Source organism: Seriola dumerili, unplaced genomic scaffold (genome assembly GCF_002260705.1).
Source record: "Seriola dumerili isolate Sdu_G_001 unplaced genomic scaffold, Sdu_1.0 BDQW01000533.1, whole genome shotgun sequence".
Taxonomy (NCBI): domain Eukaryota; kingdom Metazoa; phylum Chordata; class Actinopteri; order Carangiformes; family Carangidae; genus Seriola; species Seriola dumerili.
The window spans coordinates 593,517-614,679 of NW_019174788.1; the positions used below are offsets into that span (position 1 = coordinate 593,517).

Below are 21,163 nucleotides of genomic sequence, written 5' to 3' on the forward strand. Positions count from 1 at the left end.
ATACCATACTATACTATGACCTTTTTTGACATTTTTATGCCTTACTATACTATGACATTTTTTTTGACATTTTATGCCTTAAAATACTATGATGTTTTCATGACTTACTGTACTGTGACTTTTTTTGAAATTTTATGCCATACTATACTATGATGTTATTATGCCTTACTATACTATGACATTTTTTTGACAATTCATGCCTTACTATAATATGACGTTTTTGTAACATTCTATGCCTTACTATAGGATGATTTTTTTATGCCTTAATATACTATGACGTTTTTTTGACATTTTATGCTTTACTATACTGTGACGTTTTTTGACGTTTTTATGCCTTATTATACTATGACATTCTTATTACATTTTATGCCATACTATACTATGACATTTTTATTACATTTTATGCCTCACTATACTGTGACATTTTTAATATTTTTATGCCTTACTATACTATGACGTTTTTTGACTTTTTTATGCCTTACTATACTATGACGTTTTTTTGACATTTTTATGCCTTACTATACTATGACGTATTTATGACATTTTATGCCATACTATACTATGACCTTTTTTGACATTTTTATGACTTACTATACTATGACGTATTTATGACATTTTATGCCATACTATACTATGACCTTTTTTGACATTTTTATGACTTACTATACTATGATGTTTTTTTGAAATTTTTATGCCTTACTGTACTATGACCTTTTTTAGCATTTTATGCCATACTTATACTCTGACGTTTTTTAACATTTTTATGCCTTGCTATACTATGACCTTTTTTGACATTTTTATGCATTACTATACTACGACGTTTTTTTGACATTTTATGCCTTAAAATACTATGACGTTTTTATGACTTACTGTACTGTGACTTTTTTTGACATTTTATGGCATACTATACTATGACGTTATTATGCCTTACTATACTATGACATTTTTTTGACAATTCATGCCTTACTATAATATGACGTTTTTGTAACATTCTATGCCTTACTAAAGGATGACGTTTTTTTGACATTTTATGCCTAACTATACTGTAACGTTTTTTGATTTTTTTATGCTTTAATATACTATGACGTTTTTTTGACATTTTTATGCCTTGCTATACTATGACGTTTTTATGACATTTTATGCCTTACTATAATCAGACGTTTTTATGACATTTTATGCCATACTATACTATGACCTTTTTTGACATTTTTATGCCTTACTATACTATGACGTTTTTTGACATTCTTATGCCTTACTATAGTATGACGTTTTTATGCCTTAATACACTATGACGTTTTTCTGACAATTTATGCCTTAATATATGACGTTTTTTGACATTTTTATGCCTTACTATACTATGATTTTTGACGTTTTTATGCATTACTATACTATGACGTTTTTATGACATTTTTATGCTTTACTATAATATGACGTTTTTTGACATTTTATGCCTTGCTACACTATGACGTTTTTATGACATTTTATGCCTTACTATAATATGACGTTTTTATGACATTTTATGCCATACTATACTATGACCTTTTTTGGCATTTTATGCCATACTATACTATGACCTTTTTTGGCGTTTTTATGACTTACTATACTATGAAATTTTTTGACATTTTTATGCCTTACTATAATATGACGTTTTTTGACATTTTATGCCTTGCTACACTATGACGTTTTTATGACATTTTATGCCTTACTATAATATGACGTTTTTATGACATTTTATGCCATACTATACTATGACGTTTTTTTGGCATTTTATGCCATACTATACTATGACCTTTTTTGACATTTTTATGCCTTACTATAATATGACGTTTTTCTGATAATTTATGCCTTACTATACTGTGACGTTTTTATGCCTTATTATACCTTGACGTTTTCATGACATTTTATGCCTTACTATACTATGACGTTATTATGCCTTACTATACCGTGACATTTTTTTGACAATTCATACCTTACTATAATATGACGTTTTTATGACATTTTATGCCATACTATACTATGACGTTTTTTTGGCATTTTATGCCATACTATACTATGACCTTTTTTGACATTTTTATGCCTTACTATAATATGACGTTTTTCTGATAATTTATGCCTTACTATACTGTGACGTTTTTATGCCTTATTATACCTTGACGTTTTCATGACATTTTATGCCTTACTATACTATGACGTTATTATGCCTTACTATACCGTGACATTTTTTTGACAATTCATACCTTACTATAATATGACGTTTTTATGACATTTTATGCCATACTATACTATGACCTTTTTTGGCATTTTATGCCATACTATACTATGACCTTTTTTGGCGTTTTTATGACTTACTATACTATGAAATTTTTTGAAATTTTTATGCCTTACTATAATATGACGTTTTTTGACGTTTTTATGCCTTATTATACTATGACGTTTTCATGACATTTTATGCCTTACTATACTATGACGTTATTATGCCTTAATATACCATGACATTTTTTTGACAATTCATACCTTACTATAATATGACGTTTTTATGACATTTTATGCCTTACTATACTATGACGTTATTATGCCTTACTATACCATGACATTTTTTTGACAATTCATGCCGTACTATAATATGATGTTTTTATGACATTTCTATGCCTTACTATACTGTGACGTTTTTTGATATTTTTATGCCTTGCTATACTATGACATTTTTGTGACATTTTATGCCTTACTATAGGATGACGTTTTTATGTCTTAATATACTATGACGTTTTTTTTTACATTTTATGCCTTACTATACTATGGCGATTTTTGACGTTTTTATGCCTTATTATACTTTGACGTTTTCATGACATTTCATGCCTCACTATAGGAAGACGTTTTTATGCCTTATTATACTATGACGTTTTTTTGACATTTTCTGCCTTACTATACTATGACGTTTTTTGACGTTTTTATGCCCTTTTATACTATGATATTTTTATCACATTTTATGTCTTACTATAGGAAGACGTTTTCATGCCTTATTATACTATGACGTTTTAATGACATTTTATGCTTCACTATACTATGACATTTTTATGTCTTACTATACTATGTCGTTTTTTTAACATTTTATGCCTTAATATACTATGATGTTTTCATGCCATACTATAACATGACGTTTTTATTACATTTCATGCCTCATTATACTATGACATTTTTATGACTTGCTATATTGTGACATTCTTAATCCTTGCTATATACATTAATGTTCTAATGACATTCTATACCTAACTATACTATGACGTTTTTTGAAATTTTTATGCCTTACTGTAGTATGATGTTTTTATGCCTTACTTTTACCTTACGTTATTATGCCTTACTATACTATGACGTTATTATGCCTTACTATACTATGACGTTATTATGCCTTACTATACTATGACGTTATTATGCCTTACTATACTATGACGTTATTATGCCTTACTATACTATGATGTTTTTATGACATTTTATGCCTCACTATATTATGACATTTTTTGACATTCTCATTCTTTACTATATAATATAACGTATTTATTACATTTTATGCCTTACTATACAATGATGTTTTTATGCCCTTTTACACTGTGACGTTTTTTGACAATACATGCCTTATTGAAGTATGACTTTTTTGCCAATTTATACCTTATTATAATATGACGTTTCTATAACATTTTATGTCTTACTATACTATGACCTTTTTTAACATTTTTATGCATATCTATACTATGACATTTTTATGAAATCTTTTTACATTTTCATGCCATACCATACTAAGACGTTTTCATTACATTTTATGCCTTACTATACTATGACGTTTTATGCCTTACTATACTATGATGTTTTTATGACATTTTATTCCTTACTATACTATGATGTTTTTTGACATTTTATGTCTTACTATACTATGACGTTTTTATGCCTTCTTATACTATGTCATTTTCATGACATTTTATGCCTCATCACATTTTTATGACAATATTTGAGTTCACTCAATATTTGAGTTCACTCAAATATTGGTAGGGACAATTCTGCCCACTCAAAATCTTGGTATGGATATGTTCTGGATATGTAAAATCTCATATATGCTGTTGGGCTTCTATTAGTTCTCCAGTTCATGGTAAAAACGTATCACATTACATGTTTATCATCCATGAACAACTGACATGTTTTTTTTTTTTTTAGTATATTTTTTTGTGCTTTGTGTATCTTTATTGGATAGCAGAGTAGAGAGAGACAGGAAATGGGGAGGCAGAGAGAAGGGGAATGACATGCAGTAAAGGGCCATCCGATGCGGGATTCGAACCGGGGCCGACTGCAGCGAGGACTGTAGCCTCCACATATGGGGAGCCTGCTCAACCCACTGCGCCACTCGACACCCCGAACTGACATATTTTTATTAGGCTATTGTAAAGTTTCATATTAGGGTACATGGTTTTGCTATACACATAAATGGACATTCCAGTGCTCCTTAAATTCTGTATGTGTTGTTTTGGAAATATGTAGCCTATGCATTTCCAGGTATTTAAGTAAGAACACTGACGCATGTTCTTCGTGACGTGACTGCCCTCATCATCACCTACTAATTAGGAAAATTGAAGTCACCTGTGGGCACCTGCTTAAAAACAAAGGCACACGACAACATGGAAATGACGAGTCTACAGAACAAATATGTCTAGCGCCATGCCCGCTGACACAGGTAACACGTATGACATCTTCACTTTCTTAGTTATATATTCTTTGTTTTCTAAGTGTCTTTGTCAAACAGTTCTAGACTGCGCAGAAGATGCAGTAACTCGTCAGACTGATGATGGCGTTTCAACAGTCAAACAGGTCAGACATCGTAATCTTGAACTAATGATGCTTGTCCAAATTAACTGGTGACAAACACGTTTTGTCCTCCAAAGGAACTGGAGGAAGTTAATGACAGACTGATCACCCTGTCTGAGAGGATAACCCTGTGTAACAGAGTTATGACTGACTTGAAGGATCTGCGCAAAGTTCTAACGGTGAGTTCGGTTTTTTTTATTTTGGGCCCTTGTGACTTCTTGCAGATTTTTAAAGTTGACCTTGATTATGTTCTACAGAGGAAATCTCTCCAGGATGTGCCCTTACCATCCTACAAGTGACCTAAAGAGAACACATGCTTTTGTTTTTGTTTTCTTTCATGCTATTAAATGCATTTAAATCATAATAAACTGTCAAATTTTTCATTTAATTGGGGAAGGGGGGGGAAGAAATCAGTGACAAGGATAAGGTTTTATTAGTATTATATTGCTCTCAATTCAGAAAGTTATTTATCATATTACTTTATACGAAACAAGCATAAGCAAACATTTTCACATAATACATTCTTTTAAAAAATACAAATCCTTAACAATTCCACACTCTTTGGGTGTCAAGACATTACTTTGGAAGCATATAGTTTCCTTTTTTTTTTTTTTTTTTTTTTTCTTTTTAAATATTGGCCATTTGGAAAAATGTTGGCGATGGCAGAAATTCTGGATCTCAATTTCCAACAACACTCTGGCTATACATTTGTGAACAAACAATCTGCTTCCAAACAAATGCCACCATCAGTGATATGCTGATGTTTACCGTTTCAGGTAAACTTCAGCTGTAAGTTCGACTTTCATTGGTGAAGATGAGCCAACAAATCATCCACATGTCAAATTTAAATATGTGAAAGGCTGAGATGACTACATAAATGGGGTGAGCCCAAATGAAACATGTACCCATAAAGTGTAAAAAGGAAAAGCTGCTTACATTTGACCAAAAATAATTCTTAAAACAGAATCATTCATTCACTAAGTACTCCTTCAAACAAATCCAGTTGGTTTTAAACCAGTTACCTCAGAGGCAAAACAGCATGTACAAGGGATAGCTGTGGTGCAACATTCATTGGAACAGTACTTGGACACACTACAAAGACCAGATTCACACCATTCCAAATGTGAAATATGAAATACAATAAACTGGAGTTCAAGAAGCATGCTCAATATGTATGCACTGGAAAGGCAACTTTCACCACTGGACTTCTGCATATAAGTTTGTAGCAGACTGTCATGGAGGGAGGAATAAATTTTTTTTTTTTTGTCTTGGAGTCAGTATTTAAACTTGTGAATGCCACTTAAAATTGCATAGTTGTGTTCATTGACAGTATGCATGTATAAGAGTATATATTGATGGCATGACCTTGACTCCTGGAAGTAATTTCACCAAGTGCCTTGAGACGGAAATGGTGAATTTTGCAATCCAATGGAGCAAAGTTCAGATTTAGACACTCCAAATATCAAATACTGCATATGTGGAATGGTTTTGAGCACAAAATATGACTGGAGCCGTTAACAACATATCTGCCTTCTTGGCACGTGTGAATCGTGGGAAAGCTCCACTCCACCATATATTTTTTGGAAATGCTGCATATCCATTTGTGACTTTACAAACATTACAGCTGGAAAACAATGCAGATCAAGCTTTTCTGTCTCAGTGATTTTGCCTCAGTGTGATCCCCTGCTGGAAGTGATTGCTTGAGACTCAATGAAGATGAATATGTCAACATGTCAATGGCAAGTCTGTTGCAGAGACTGTCAAGGCAAGGAAGGCTCATAACAGTTAATATTGTAAGGCCAAGTAGCTCTACACTCTAGTATACAGGGCAAAATGCCTTCGCTCCATCATCATTGCATTGTGTCCCATGTGAAACAATACTGTTAAATTATACTCTGAGCAAGGGGCTATGTGTTACATATATTTTGATACTATAGGGACTGTACAGAAGCCCAGCTGCTTATAGAACCACTCATCTAGACACAGCAAAATTCAAACTATTCTGCATGAATGTGAATGGGGAAAGAATGCAAGGATAGAGGGTATACATTAGCTCCAAACTCTGAGAGTTAGTAATTCAAAAGTCTATACAAAAATACAAATTCTAGAATAATCTACAAGTTTCTCAAAGATGTTTACACTAAATTGTACTGTATATACACTGTTGCCAGGACACCATCTTTCAAATGCTACTTTACAGCAGTTGTATACAAAAAGTCTGTAGTGGTGCTGCACCTAGGCTAACAAGCAATCAGATTACTCACTTTACAAGTCAGTGTGCAATAAACAGGGGAGAGTGCAGCAAAACGTAGGGCTACTGCAAGTGTGGGGCATCTTATTAGGAAAACGCATGTCTGAGTAACAAATTAAGGGAACCAGGATCAGTTATGACTTGATGCATCCCTGAGAGGGCCACAACCCTATAAAACATGGGATGTTGACAGTAGTTCATTACTGTTTCATTGTGGACAATTTTTGCAAACAAGCAGATCCTAGAGGATAATTCACTGTGCAGTCTACTATAGGTGCCTCTTTACTCCAACTTGCTTTTAGCAAGACCCATTACGTTCTTAAAAGGAAAGCAATTCAGTAACAAAAACAGCTCAACTTAAAAATACAAGTGATTGGAATAAATTAATAGATTTTTCTGCTATCTTGAAGATAATAGTATTACCAGTATAATGACAGAATCAAGCATTTAAATAAATTAACATGTACAATTTTAAATTAGTTTAAGTTAGGCAACTTATTGATGTATTGACTTAATTTCACTTAAAGAGACAGGCAAATCTGATCACAGGTTCTTCTCTCAATTAGTAAATAACTGTCAAAAGAAGTAGAAAAGAATCATCACATTTTCTGGACTACACTAGTCTTCCTAAAAAACAAAAATACTGAGGAAGTCACTTTATATTGTGTGACAGCCATATGAGGGGCTATGTAGCCAACCCCTCCAAATTCCTGCTGGGAGCAACGCTTGATAAAATTATAGTGAATTCCTCTAATATACAGTGCATTCTGATCAGCTGCATATCAGCTTTAAGCATTTGTTGTTAGGACCTGTAGTACAGTACAAGGATATACAGACAAGCTTTGTTTTCCTGCTCAGGTGTGTGACCTTCAAGCCAGGAAAATGGAACTCTTACGTTATCAGTGCTTGGACACTCACTTATTTCATTCAGATCAGAGTGGATATCAAAGGTTATTATATACAGTTTGATTATGTTTTTAACAAAGGACCTACTGCTTTTTCCCTGTGTAAATTAGCATTAGCATTAACATTGCTAAATGTCAATATGCAAACTAATCCTGTTTCTAAAAACTCAACTACTGCAATGAGTCTCAACAGAGAAAGTATTCATAGATTGTGTATATATGTTGCACAATGCCATACAGAACAGAATGCACTGCAGATACAGGGGTTCAAAGCACACAATATATAGGGAGAAAGACGAGGCGTCACTGAGGAGAGTGACTTGAGATGTAGGTGGAATCAATGCCTGTGGATGAGTGGGTGCAACAGACAAACACATGGTGCCAGAAGGCAGCTCTTCTAAGGATTGCCATCAGTGGCCATGTTAAAGTCATCTGCAACCAGCAGCAACGCCTCAATGTTGGCAGCTGTCTCAGGGCTCTGCAGGGAGAGGAAGTCTGAGACGTCCATATTGGCTAACCCGTCAGAAGAGGGAGGGTTGGTTGAGGCAGTGCTGCTAACTATAGTGGAGAAAGTCTGAGCTGAGGAGGAGGAGGAAGAGGGGGCCTCCAGGCTCACCTCACCCACCTTGGAGGAAGACTCAGGGAGACAGCATGAGGAAGATGAGGTGGCTGGATGGTGGGGAGGATCTGGGGGCTTTGATAGTGGGGGAGGAGGGGGCTCTGATGGTTGCTGCTGTGCTGGGGCAGGAACGATGGAGGAGGCACTCTTTGAACTCTTGTCTTTAGCAGACTCCCTGCAGGCACACTGGCACTGGCAGGATTCCTCCTGTTTGATGATGATGACTGGCAGGCTGAGGCCGATCTGTTGGACTGAGTTACCTGAAACAGACCAAAAAAATAAATTCACAGAAAAAAAGTAAAAACAAAAAAAACAAAGTCTGCAAGTTGATGTAATTTACTTTCCAAATGTCCTGCAGAGGAAAATATTTAGGATAAAAAAGTTAGAGACCAATGCAGAGGTTGAGAAATTATTAACTGCTTAGTGGAAGGAGGAATTCATCAGTTGTGGGCTGAGAGTTAACGCCACATGTACAGATACAGATCAACAAATAAAACATCTCGGTACAGAATGTGATGAGGGGTTAATAAGGATAATATCAAAGTTGAAACAAGAAGTTGTTTAGCTGATTAGACAATCATGAGAAAAGAAAAGAGAAACCATTTTGTTATTGTTATTCATCAAGCAAAAATGTCAAATTTCTGCTTCTCAAATGTGAGGTTTCCTCTTTTTTATAGAGACTGTTTTGGACTGTTGGTCCAACTTTGAAAGACAACTCTTTGGGTGTGGAAAATTTTCTGACATTTTAAAAACTAAACAATTAATCAAATATATTTGATTCATTTATCAATACTGAAAACCAATCACTATACAGCCCTATTTTGATCATGACCCTAACACTGTGGAGGGACATGCAGTACTTGATGTGTTTAAACTGGTCAGTCATCCTGATCTTCTGCTATCTGCCCAACATTACTTGTTCTCTTCTTATAGTTCCTGAATGTTTTGAATGTTATTGGTCCTGTTCTGTTACTTGTGAGTTTTGTTATTAAATATTATGATGGGATACTGTTTAACTGTTCTAGCAAGGTGCATTAACTGAGAGTCAGAAAATTTGAATTGCGTTTGTTTAATGAAAGCATTGTGACAGTATCTTAGTAGAGCTCTCTGGAGACCAATCTACTATAATATAACAATAACAATATAACAATACTATCTAATTAATCCTATTAAATATAAGTACTCGATTGGATGGCAAAACACATTCATGATTTCATCACAGTCTTTTGGCCAAAGTCCATAAAATGAATAAACATAAAAATTCACTACACACTGACTTACCAGCATTTCCTCCTACTGGTATGGCTGTAGTGAAGAAAACCTTTTCCACTTTTGGAGCTCCTTGATGTGACTGAACAAACAATGAACACCACAGTTCAAGCAGGATAAAATATGCCGGGAAACACAACAGTATTCATGAGGTTATTCATCAGAATTCCCTACTGTATCGAAGGGATCTGGTTGGTATTCCTTAGCTACACTTAATGTAAATAAGTGACACCATTTCTAAAAGCTATAGCTTTCCCCACTGTTCTACTTTACATGATAATTTGTTAACAGTTTATGCATTATTACTGAAGTGCATGGAACGGTTTTATTTGCTAATCCTCTCACATGAACAAATTTAGGATTAGAACACAAGAAATCCCTAATTTTCGCTGCAATGCATATGGCACTGTGTGTTTTAAACTGAAAATACATAACAAAATCAAGACTAGTACAAATCAAGTCACCATTTCTTTGTACAAATATTGTGTGGGAGCATTACTCACTGCCTGCTCTGGGTTCTGCTGGCTGCTGGCAGCACTGCTGAGGATCCACTGAAGGTTCTGGTCAGCCATGACCAAGCTGGGCTGAAGCAGGTTCTGGGTGGGTGCTATAGTGATGGTGGCAGGGGTGGGAGCCAGACCAGGGCCAGAGTTGGGGACAGGGTTGTTGGCCAAAGGCACAGGTTGAGCCACAGCTGCCAGAGCATCTGTTGTGGTGGCTGCAACCACAGACACAGCAGCAGTGCCTGTTTCTGTGGTGGTCAGTGCTGGAGCCACTGGAAGAGGAGCAGAGATGGGTGGTGGTAGAGGAGTGGTCTGGGTGGCACTGTCAGGCTGCAGGAATGTGGGTGGCAGTGTCACATAGTGCTGGGAGGGGGCATGGTTTGATGCTTGGACAGAAGCCTGAGCAGGCACATCGGAGATCTGCTGAGGACCGGTTAGTTGCATGAAAGAGGGAGGCTGGGCAGAGCTGACAGTAGCAGAGACAGAGGCAGAGGTGGAGGCCTGAGAGGAAGAGCTCTGACTGAGCTGGGAAGAAGCCTCCATGACTGCAGTTGTGTGGGAACAGGAAGATGAGGAGGTAGGATTGATAGAGAAAGAGATGAGAGATGAAGCATCAGTCACTCCTGGTTGGGTAGAGGTCTCTAGGCTGAAGGGTTCAGCAAGGCTCTCTGAGGAAGGAAGTAAAAACTCCTTCAGAACAAGGACCTTTGACACAATTTAAGCTGACAGGCTTTGAAATGTTCTTACCGTTGTGATGGGCATCATCTTGGCTGACACTATTTTCAGGACTCTGGAACATGAGCTCAAAGATTTTCACTGGGGTCACATTGTTGAGGTCCAGATTTTGAGCCTGTAATAACATTAAAATTAACAAAAGATTTAATGAATACATCAAGTAACCTTACTAAGTATTACAACAGCTAGAAACTCTCTTGTTTAGCTCTCAATTCTTATTACAGTGGATACAGAATGACAACTGAGCTTAGATGTAAAAAAAAATCTTTATTGACTATGACAGCTCCCCTACATCTTCAATCCAATGTCTGCTTGACAACACTGAGGCAAAGGCCAGACTTACATTATGGATGTTCTCTCGTAGCTCTGAGTCTGTAGAGATGAGGCTCAAGTCACTGAGGCACAGCGAGTGATTTGCATCCTGTAATTAAGAGATGAATAGGTTAATTAAACTTGCCACTGCTATGGGGTGAAGTAGGGATCAGTAGGATCACCTTCTGTATGTTAATATAAAAAAATAGGTTTCAAAATGAACAGTTGAGCACAAAGAGTAAACAAGTAAATAATGACATAATGACAATTAATGATTATGCTTTTGAGGAAGATGAATCATTTGATCTAAAGCTTCTTTTTCATAATAAATCATAAAGATTCACCATGGTTAATGCAGTGTAGTGTGAACCTCTCTAACTTAAAGACATCTGTAAATGTCCACAATATGCAGGTGTGCAGCTTTTGTTTTTGGTTAACATGATCTCTGTATTATGCGAGTGAGAGAATAAAAAAAAAATTGTAAGTGTAAAAAGTGTAAAAAAAAAAAAAATCACAGGTTTTTAATAAAGTAAATAATATGAGGACGACAGTGTCATATTGCTCTCAGGTTGTACATGGAGAACACCGAGAAGTTGCTGTGCTGTGACTCACTTCAGAGAGCGGGTGGGTGAGGGTGACGCTGAAGGCCTGTCCTTTGTCGTGGCCCCGGATGTGACTTTTCAGACTGTACTGGCTGCTAAAAGTCTTCTCACAGCCATCACTAGGACAGTTGAATGGCTTCTCCCCTACAGAGACAGAGAGGGAAGAATACAGACAGAGACTGAAGGTTAAGAGCTACTCTTTACTGTCAGCTAAGATAAAAGTTGCTACTTTATTTTTGAGTTTGGAGGAAACCAGTAACTATCGCCATGTCAGTCAGACAATGCCCATTATTGCTTTGATTTTAATATTTTATTTTATTGATTTATAGCAAGTGCACAACTGGAATCACAGGCAGCTTGAGCACACGTTCTAATGTTTCACTTTTGTTTTGAGCTGAAAGGAGGTTTTATTGGATACATAGCATTAAAAGCAAAGGTCATTTCTCCTTCACTTGAACAGAACCAAGTTTAGGAACTTGATAGGTTGGTCTGATGCTTTATTACATTCTTTCATCTGCAGTTTGGGAGAATCACCCATATAAAAAACTACATATAAAAGGAAACACATGTTAGAAACCACCTGAACAGGAGTAGCTGGCACTTTGCTGAGACTGCCCCCCACCCCCTGAACAAGCACACAATCATTTGAGCAAAGAACTTGGCCTCAGCTGTCTAACTGGGAACTTCCAATTGGGGAAGATATTTGTCCAATCAATGCAAGTGCACATCAACACACACTTTTTAATTGCTGCTCTTTTAACTACATTTCTACGCAGACTTTCTAAAAGAAGACATAGTAAATAAAAAAGAAAAATGTTTTTGGTTGCTGTAAAAATCTATTTGGTTAGGCTACTCAAATTAACTCTGTGTGGGAGGCACTGATAATAATTTAAATGCAAAGCATAGCTGAAAAGCAAACATGTCCTTGTTCAAGCTACCCTAGATAAATCAAGGTTACATAAAACAAACCACTAATGTGTACCTGTGTGAGTCCGTACATGTGTTTTTAGGTGATGACTTGCAGCAAAAGCTTTGCCACAGCCGTCATGGTCACACCTGAAGACAAAGACAAAGAGGGAGGCAGACAAAATAAGAACAAACAATAAGACAAATAAGACAAACAAAATAATGACAATAATGCTTGAGACCAGATGCAAATGGACAGTGATAATTTTTCAAAACAGTGGATTTAATAATTTATATACAGTAAAGCCATGTCTCTGCTAGAACAGTGAGCACCCTTGACTCATCATAGACATATAGCTAACTACATATCTGTAAAGCAGATGGGAAACTAATTGGAATCTCAGCACTATTTTGGGCTTCTGTCTAACCAAAGTGAAGCTCCCACAGTAAAAGGCACTGTGAGCAAAAATGTTTCACTATGAAAAAACAATTGCATTCTTGTGATACAAGCAAACATTATTCCACACTAAAAGAGCTGCCTGTGAGCATCTATTAACATATTTTTAACATTGATGCTCCTTCACTTTCTACTTGGGAATGGGTTAATCCTGTTGTGGTAATGGTAATTCTCACCGGAATGGCTTCTCCCCAGTGTGTGTGCGAATATGCTTCCTCAGGTCACTGAGTGTGGTAAAGTACTTTGTGCATCCCTCCGATTCACAGTTGAATGTCTTGCCTGTGTGAAGTCTCTGGTGTGCTTTTAGTCTGCAGAGGAAATCAAGTTTGTTTCATTAAACCACAATGGGAGACATGCAAAGAGAAAGAAACTAAGCACAGCTGCTTTAAACAGCGTGTGTTGATTGCTGCTGCACTTAATTTAAGAATGTCTACATGGATGGAGACAGAATGTAATCAGACAGGGACAACAACTGATTAAAGTATGCACACTTTCTCAGTGGTGGTTGTATAAGAGAATCTGGGTGGAGGCAAGAGTAAACGGTTATCAAAAAGACAATCCACCCATGTTTGGCATTGGTTTCCTGCCCTGAGTAACAGCCTCTGACAAGCAGTTGTTGCCAGTGGCACAGCTCCACCAAGCCCCAGACATGTTGTCATAGCAACTGAACCAATATGGACCAGAAGGCTCTGATGTGAACTGGTTGTGATCACAGCATAATCTAAATAATGAAAATGCTATGGACAAAGAACATGTCTGGTACTTGTCAAAACAGTCACCTAATAGAATGATCATTATTATTTTCTTATGTTTGACCTTAAATGTATTTTAGTGATAAAAGCTCACAGGGAGTTATAACTCTGTTCATTTGTTAACCTGCCATACTCCATCAAGGTGTCAAGACATCAGCTGTGTCACCTCTTGTTCTCCCTGACTGTAACTGGCCTGGTGTAGTCAAAAATATGTTTTTTTATACTTATATAACTTATATATTCAGAATTTTCAATGGTACAGTTACTCATTGTATGCAGCATCAATCGCAGCCATTTCAGCCAGCAGACTTTTAAAACAAACACACACAATGTCTTTAAAGTTACAGTTAAGCCGCCAAGAGGTGCAGAAAATTACAACATAACAAAACTACAGGATTTAGACAATTTTTTTTACGTAGGGTAATTGGGCCAGCAGTTAAGGAAAGAACTTGAAAGAACATGGCACCCAGAGATAACAATGTTCTGCTTTTTCTTGGTCCTGTTCCTTTTATAGACCCTTTCTATTGTTTTACTTTTACTTACTGTGTATTTTTGCACATATGACCAAATTAATTTCCTCATTTCAATTACAAAGTTGAATTTGAGATTTGCAGGGTACAAAGGATATTACTTGAAAATAATAACTGTGATCAGTAGAAAATTAACTGCTCCCACATAGAACAACTCTAAATAAAACAGATAAATATAAAAGAAAATTATGCATAGACATTTCTGTGTTGTGACAACACTTGTTGGGCCATCCACTTTATGGAAGGACCATGATAATGATCTGAACTTACTTTATAATGCCCACAGCTCCATAAATACAGTACCATGAGGACACACACACAACACAACAAAGCTGCATGTAGGCTCACCTGTATAGCGTGTTGAAGGCTTTCTCACAGCCTTGCACATCACACTCAAACGGCTTCTCCTTGGTGTGAACGCGGACATGGATCTTCAGACTGTAAGAAGTGAGGAAGGCCTTTCCACAGCCCTGCTGATTACACACAAACGTGTACTCGCCCCGATGAGTCTTCTGGTGTGTCCGCAGGTTTCCCGCCGTACTGTACGTTCTTGTACAGCCCTCAAACATGCACTGGTAGCGCTTCACCTGACAGAGGAAGGAGAGGATGGGAAGGTCATTATCTCAACATTGTAAACTGAATCCAACAATAGTGTATGAAATTACACTGAAGCTAAGTAAAAAGATAACATTACTCATAAGCATAAACTTAATAGTCTCTACCCTGTATTTTGAAAAGGAAAAATAATTTGTTGATTCAGCTCTGCAATAACCAGCCTTGCCATTGGATGAAGTGACAGTCTGAGTCAGTGTGACCTTTCAGAGGCGACTTCAACTCAATGACTCAGCCACCCGTCAGCACATGAAGAGAGTGAGCACAAAGGACAGTGATGATGCCTAACCCCCCAATGCAATTCATCCCGTCCATTTCTGTTTCACAGCACCGATCTCCATTGCAGTGTGGCAGTCTCCTGCTCTTTTCTCACACAAAGCCCCGGGGCAATGTGGATAAAAGCAGTCTATTCTGTTCTTTGAAAAATGCTACCCTGTACTGAACACAATGCAAGAAGGAGAAAGCTTGTGGCTGGCCACCTCGACAGGAGAATCGCCTTTTCAGCTAACGATATTCCTATAACTTACTGCCCTGATCCTCTTAGAGATGTAAAATAATAGTAGTAGTAATGATAATAACAATACTAATAATAATTGTAATCATAATAATGATTTCAAACTGATTTCCCAAGATCTCAAGATTTCTCGAGATAAAAGACTGCATGTTTACCCCTGACTGCATTAGACTGGGTAATTCATTTTAATAAAAATGTCATTTTTACACAAAGTATTAAATAGGCTTCTAATATCTGTTTATGAAACCTTCTGGATATTTGTTTAAAATAGTTTTGGCCAAACTTGAGGCATTGTTTACCTAAAATAAAGACAACTGAACAGTTTTTACAACAGGCCTGGTGCTAAATTCAAACAACAAAATAGCCCTAAAAACCCCAAAAGAACTAAAGTTGTAAAGAACAGTTAAACTCCCCTAATTGTAAATAAAAACAGTTATTAAGCACTAATGCATCTAGAAACTGTTTTTACACAGCATTAAAGACAACATTCCTCATGGTGCACGCAGTGATGCCTTTGTCAGCAGGAAAAATAACTGATGCATCAGTGAAAACCCCACATTGTTCACGCATCCCAGTAGTCTCAATGCTTCATTTCACAACACATGCTGAGACACATTAAGTAACATCTGCTGTAAAAAGAAAAAATAACTTTCTTAGCTGTTGCATGTACAGTGAATGTGACAAAAAGCTGATTAAACTTTCTTTCAGCCTTACTGACAAACACTAATCTGAGTGAAGGGTAGTCTAAAGCCATTCACTTAGATTTTAAGTATGTGGGAGAGATCATTTGTTAAGCAAACATCCATGCAAAGCCACAGTGCGAAGCCTGCTTAAGCTTGTAGCACAGTACTGTATTCATCTCCCACATCTCTCCCTTTGTGATTCTTCCTCACCACCAGTTTGATCACTGTGTGAGAGTACTGTATACTTCCAGCCCCCACATGGATAGTGGAAAATACCATTACATTACAAATTAAATGGTTATGCGAGAGTATCGTTACATTTTTTTCTGACACCTGTTGAACAGGAGGATGGAACCTTCTATTTGTTGTTCACAGGAAATGGCCACTCCTGGTGTTCTATACTCCTATCATGTTTTTCCAAGGCAGGGCTGCCAATAGTTTTTTCTTTGTAGTACACACTAGATTGAATGCACACAGCATCATTATTTTTACCACATCACAGTGAGCTCATATTCAGCAGCATGACTGCCACAAAATCATAGTAACATTTCAGTTTCATTTTGTTACAGGTGTCTTTCATTTTCTAATGTGTGCACTTCTGTTTAAGGATAGTGAAGCAGGGTTTAGTTTATTCCCCCCTTGGAAATTCATTCTGTGCCCAAGGCAATCATCATAACAAATTATGTCATAATATCATAACAATGACGAAGACAACAATCTAGGCAAATTTAACATTACCAACAAACAATGCAAGCACTATGATGGTGATCAAGACAATCCAACATTACCTCCAGATTAAACAAATACAGTGTTAGGTGTTAAGCAGTATCAAAAACAACTAACCTCCACACATACACAGTATCACATTTCATATTTTATTTGTTTATTGATGCTATGCTGTTCGGTTAAAAATACTAACAGGCACAATACTTCATAAAGACAGTACCTTGTACCCTCCACCTCATGTTAACAAAACATTTTCACTAAAAAGGGGATGTTGTCCTTTTCTTATGACTCAGAATCCACAGAACAGTGTTGCACCATTTAGCTGTTGGTGTTTGTTATCAGTTACAGACATGTTAAAGTGCTCCAAACTCTTCACAAATTCAAAATAAAAAAAGAAGCAGTAGATATGTGTGTGTTCATGTACCAAGAAATTTGTTGACTGGGGACTAAGTTGTTCCCTGCAGTCCTTCAGCACACTGCCTTGCATTTGGCAAGATCAGCTGCTTTACCAGTGCACACTTCCACTAATTAGGCTGGGATAGGTGTCAAAATATGGCTAATTTGCCACAGGAATGTAAAGGAGACAGAGTGGTTTGTGAGTGTGCAACAGTCTAACACTGGGTGCAAACACTGTGGAAGAAAGCAGGGTAACACCACCTTTGTGGTTATAATGTCTATGTAAGCCAAATGACTAAAACAATGTGAAGCTGCTGGGAAATACCTTCAAGCACATTAATGCATCTGCAATTGCCCTTTAAATTTCACCAAGCATGCGTGTGTGTATGTGCATGCGCGCGCGCACACACACACACACAAACTTGCTATACGTGTGCATTATGCACATTAATGTTAACATTTTGTGTCTCATTTTGTCAGACCATCAGACATGTTAGAAAAATCTTTAAACCATTTACTGTTCCATTCAGCAATGAGTTGAAATAACTAGATAAGTTTCCACAAACAAAACCAAGCTATTACTTCACCAATATCCAAACAAAACCAGTCATTACTTCAGCAGTAATAATGGACCACCTTCTCCTGAAATGCTGCCCATCTGTGTGCAGTACCTTGTGTGTGAAAATGAATTTATGCAATATGCAATGCTACTAAATATTCAAGGAAGCTGTTTATTGAAATCAGTGTGCACCTGTGTTCATACTGAGCATTCAAAGAATAAAGTATCTTTTCATTGGCACGTTCACATTTCATTAGCATGTAGCAGCTGCATACCTTTACATTCGGAGGAGATGCACTTATTTAGGCTTACCTCTCTCTGCTTGGTTTCTGGGCACTCAGAGTGCAGGGTGAGCGTGGCCCCCTCTATGTTGCGTGGCATGGGAGTGGAACCTGGATTTATTGTGAACTGGATCTGGTCTGCAGAAATGGTGTGGTGCACATAACCTTGTGACATGGCATCAGGGTCGGCCATAAAGGCCAGAGAGCCCTCCTCCTCATCTCCATCACCTTCCCCCTCAGTTAAGAAGGTGACTCCATCTTCATCCCCTCCACAGTGACCCTCTTCTTCGCCCTCCTCATCCAGCCGGATGGGGTCCCGCTCAATGAGCACTGTGGTGCGGTCATACACCCGACCAGAAGATGATGAAGGCTCAGGAATCAGGTCATCATCTTTGTCAAAGTGGATCTTGTCTTCTTCTTCTTCGTCGTCCCGCTCCAGGTGATCCACCTCCACCTCAAAGTACATAGGCGCCTCCGTATGAGGGCCATTCTCACTCATGGTCCCTGGTGCCTCTCCTTCCTTGGCAAGGAGGACTGCACACTCACACTGTTAATGTTACAGCCTGAAAAATATATTAACAAAATTACTTTTTTGTCATTACTTTTGCTTTGCTAGTGAGGAAAGACACAGGATATAAACAGATTAAAATAAAACAGGTTTAAATAATCTAAAATCAAGAATTAAAATTAAATTGCAATTAATAATAAAAATACAATAAATAATAAAACTAACAAAATTACAGTTCAATTAGAATGCATTGCAAGATATGAATATATCATTTTCATTAAAAAATTCATAAAAGGCAGTGCTAGATGAAAACTGTTTAAATCTAAATTTAAAATAACTGAGTGTTGGAACAGACTTTATGTCTTGGGAGGTTGTTTCAGATATGTAATGTATAAAAACTGAATGTTGCTTCCCCATTTTTTGTTTGACTGTGAGAGCAGTAAGAAAAACTGTCCTAAATGATGTGACAGGACTGGACATCTTTTAACATAGCATCAGAGGAGTGACTATCTATTCAAAAAAAAGAGCCATGTTGCTCAGTTAAAGGAGCTCAACTTGGACATTAAAGGAAAATTTAAACTCCCCTCTGTGCTCAAAAAAGTATTTTAGTCATTCTTACTTTTATTGAATGTTTGACCTTTACTGTGTAGAATGATGCATGTTATGTTCAGAGCTTGAAACTGCAAGACTGGTTTCAAATTATTTTACTGAAAGTGGAAAATTTTCTCAGTGCTCACCTAAAGCTGAGTTTAAAGTATGTACCTACAGGCATGATTTGTGTCATCACAACAAGGTTAGAAGCCAGAAACCTCCAATGTTAGTGCATTGAGTATGCACTTTCAGTGATGTAGGGGAGATCTTACATTTTTAAATGTATCCATAGATTCAGGATTTCTCATTGATGGAGGAGGCATTTATATAAATTTTTATAACCAAGGTTTTACGTTATGATAGACGTAAAACCTTCAGGGTTTCTAGAAAGCACCTCTTGCATCTTACCAACAACTGGCCTCAAAAATGTGTGCCATGTCTACAAAGTGGCTTTGACAGCACTAAATACCTATGTAAATCATTCGTGTACTCCTGAATCAGACATACACGGCACAATCGAAATAAAGTTAATAATTTCAGTGATTTAAAACGTAACGCTACCTCTTAAAAATTAGAGGAAACTAACACATCGAGCTCTAGAAGTTTCTAATTTCAATGACCGAAGTCACGAGACAGCAGGGGCTAAACTCAGCTAACAAACTGACATGTTTGATGATCTCCAGCCGATTAAAACTCCTCAGGCAGGCATGCTTACATGAAACGGTATGAATAACTTATGAAAGATGTAATATTCACACGACAATGTCACGTAACTTTTCTACACACACGACACAGCTGGCAAACGGTTACAATGCTGCGCGGTTCATAAACAGAGTGGCCTGATAAACACGCAGTAATTGCCAAGTTTTACCCGTTTGACTGACAATACAGTAACATTAACCCAATTTAATGAAACATTTCTGTTAGCTGGCTGTGTAACAATCCTCTGGTTGGTTACTGACCTGATGGTATTTCACAGCGTACAGCTTGATCACATCGTTACTAGCCTCAGATATTCATTGCTAGCTAGCTAATACACATAGATACCAAACCGTTCGTACTTCGTGTTTTAAATAACAAGTCTATAGTTATTCGCATTTTCAACGTTATGCGACTTGATAACAGAGCCATAACAGCCAGCTTTTTTGTCTTTAGCCTGAGCCCCGGCTACGTTTGCTAAAGGAACGTTAGGTAGCTGGCTAAGTCATCTAGCAAAAATTTAGCTCATACGTTAGCTAAGCTAGGGAGCTAGCTGGCTAGTAACGTTAGCGAGTTTACTGTCGATAGCTGATATTACCCATCTTCTCTGGGCTAACAAGAGCTAACAAGCTCCGTGGTTACAAGGGATAAACTGGCATGTTAAGAGGAAATGACATTAGAATACATTTACCTGTTTTGAAATTTAAGCCTTATCTCTGTGCTTTAGATGTTTGGCACTTTCTTCCTATCTTCTCCCTAGGATACCCTACGTCACACACTCGCAGCCATTCGTGATGTATTATGGGAAATTAAAAATCATTAATAAAGCTAAAGTAAAACATGAAAACATTATTCTTTCTGAAGATATAACAACTTTTTAACTTCCTATGTGGCAAATGGGATTA

General features: G+C 37.0%; 1 protein-coding gene across 1 annotated transcript; it reads right to left on the reverse strand.

The window, feature by feature from the left end:
• Window positions 1-5,271: 5,271 nt before the first annotated feature.
• mtf1 (metal regulatory transcription factor 1) lies at window positions 5,272-21,002 on the reverse strand. Its single transcript, XM_022764273.1, has 11 exons — window positions 20,950-21,002; window positions 18,492-19,023; window positions 15,038-15,276; window positions 13,584-13,715; window positions 13,027-13,100; window positions 12,055-12,188; window positions 11,474-11,551; window positions 11,143-11,245; window positions 10,396-11,063; window positions 9,905-9,974; window positions 5,272-8,883 (listed from the first exon to the last, which is right to left on the reverse strand). The coding sequence occupies exons 2-11, from the start codon at window positions 18,957-18,959 to the stop codon at window positions 8,402-8,404; spliced, it is 2,448 nt and encodes an 815-aa protein (XP_022619994.1). The 5' UTR covers window positions 18,960-19,023; window positions 20,950-21,002; the 3' UTR covers window positions 5,272-8,401.
• Between the last annotated feature and the right edge of the window lie 161 nt (window positions 21,003-21,163).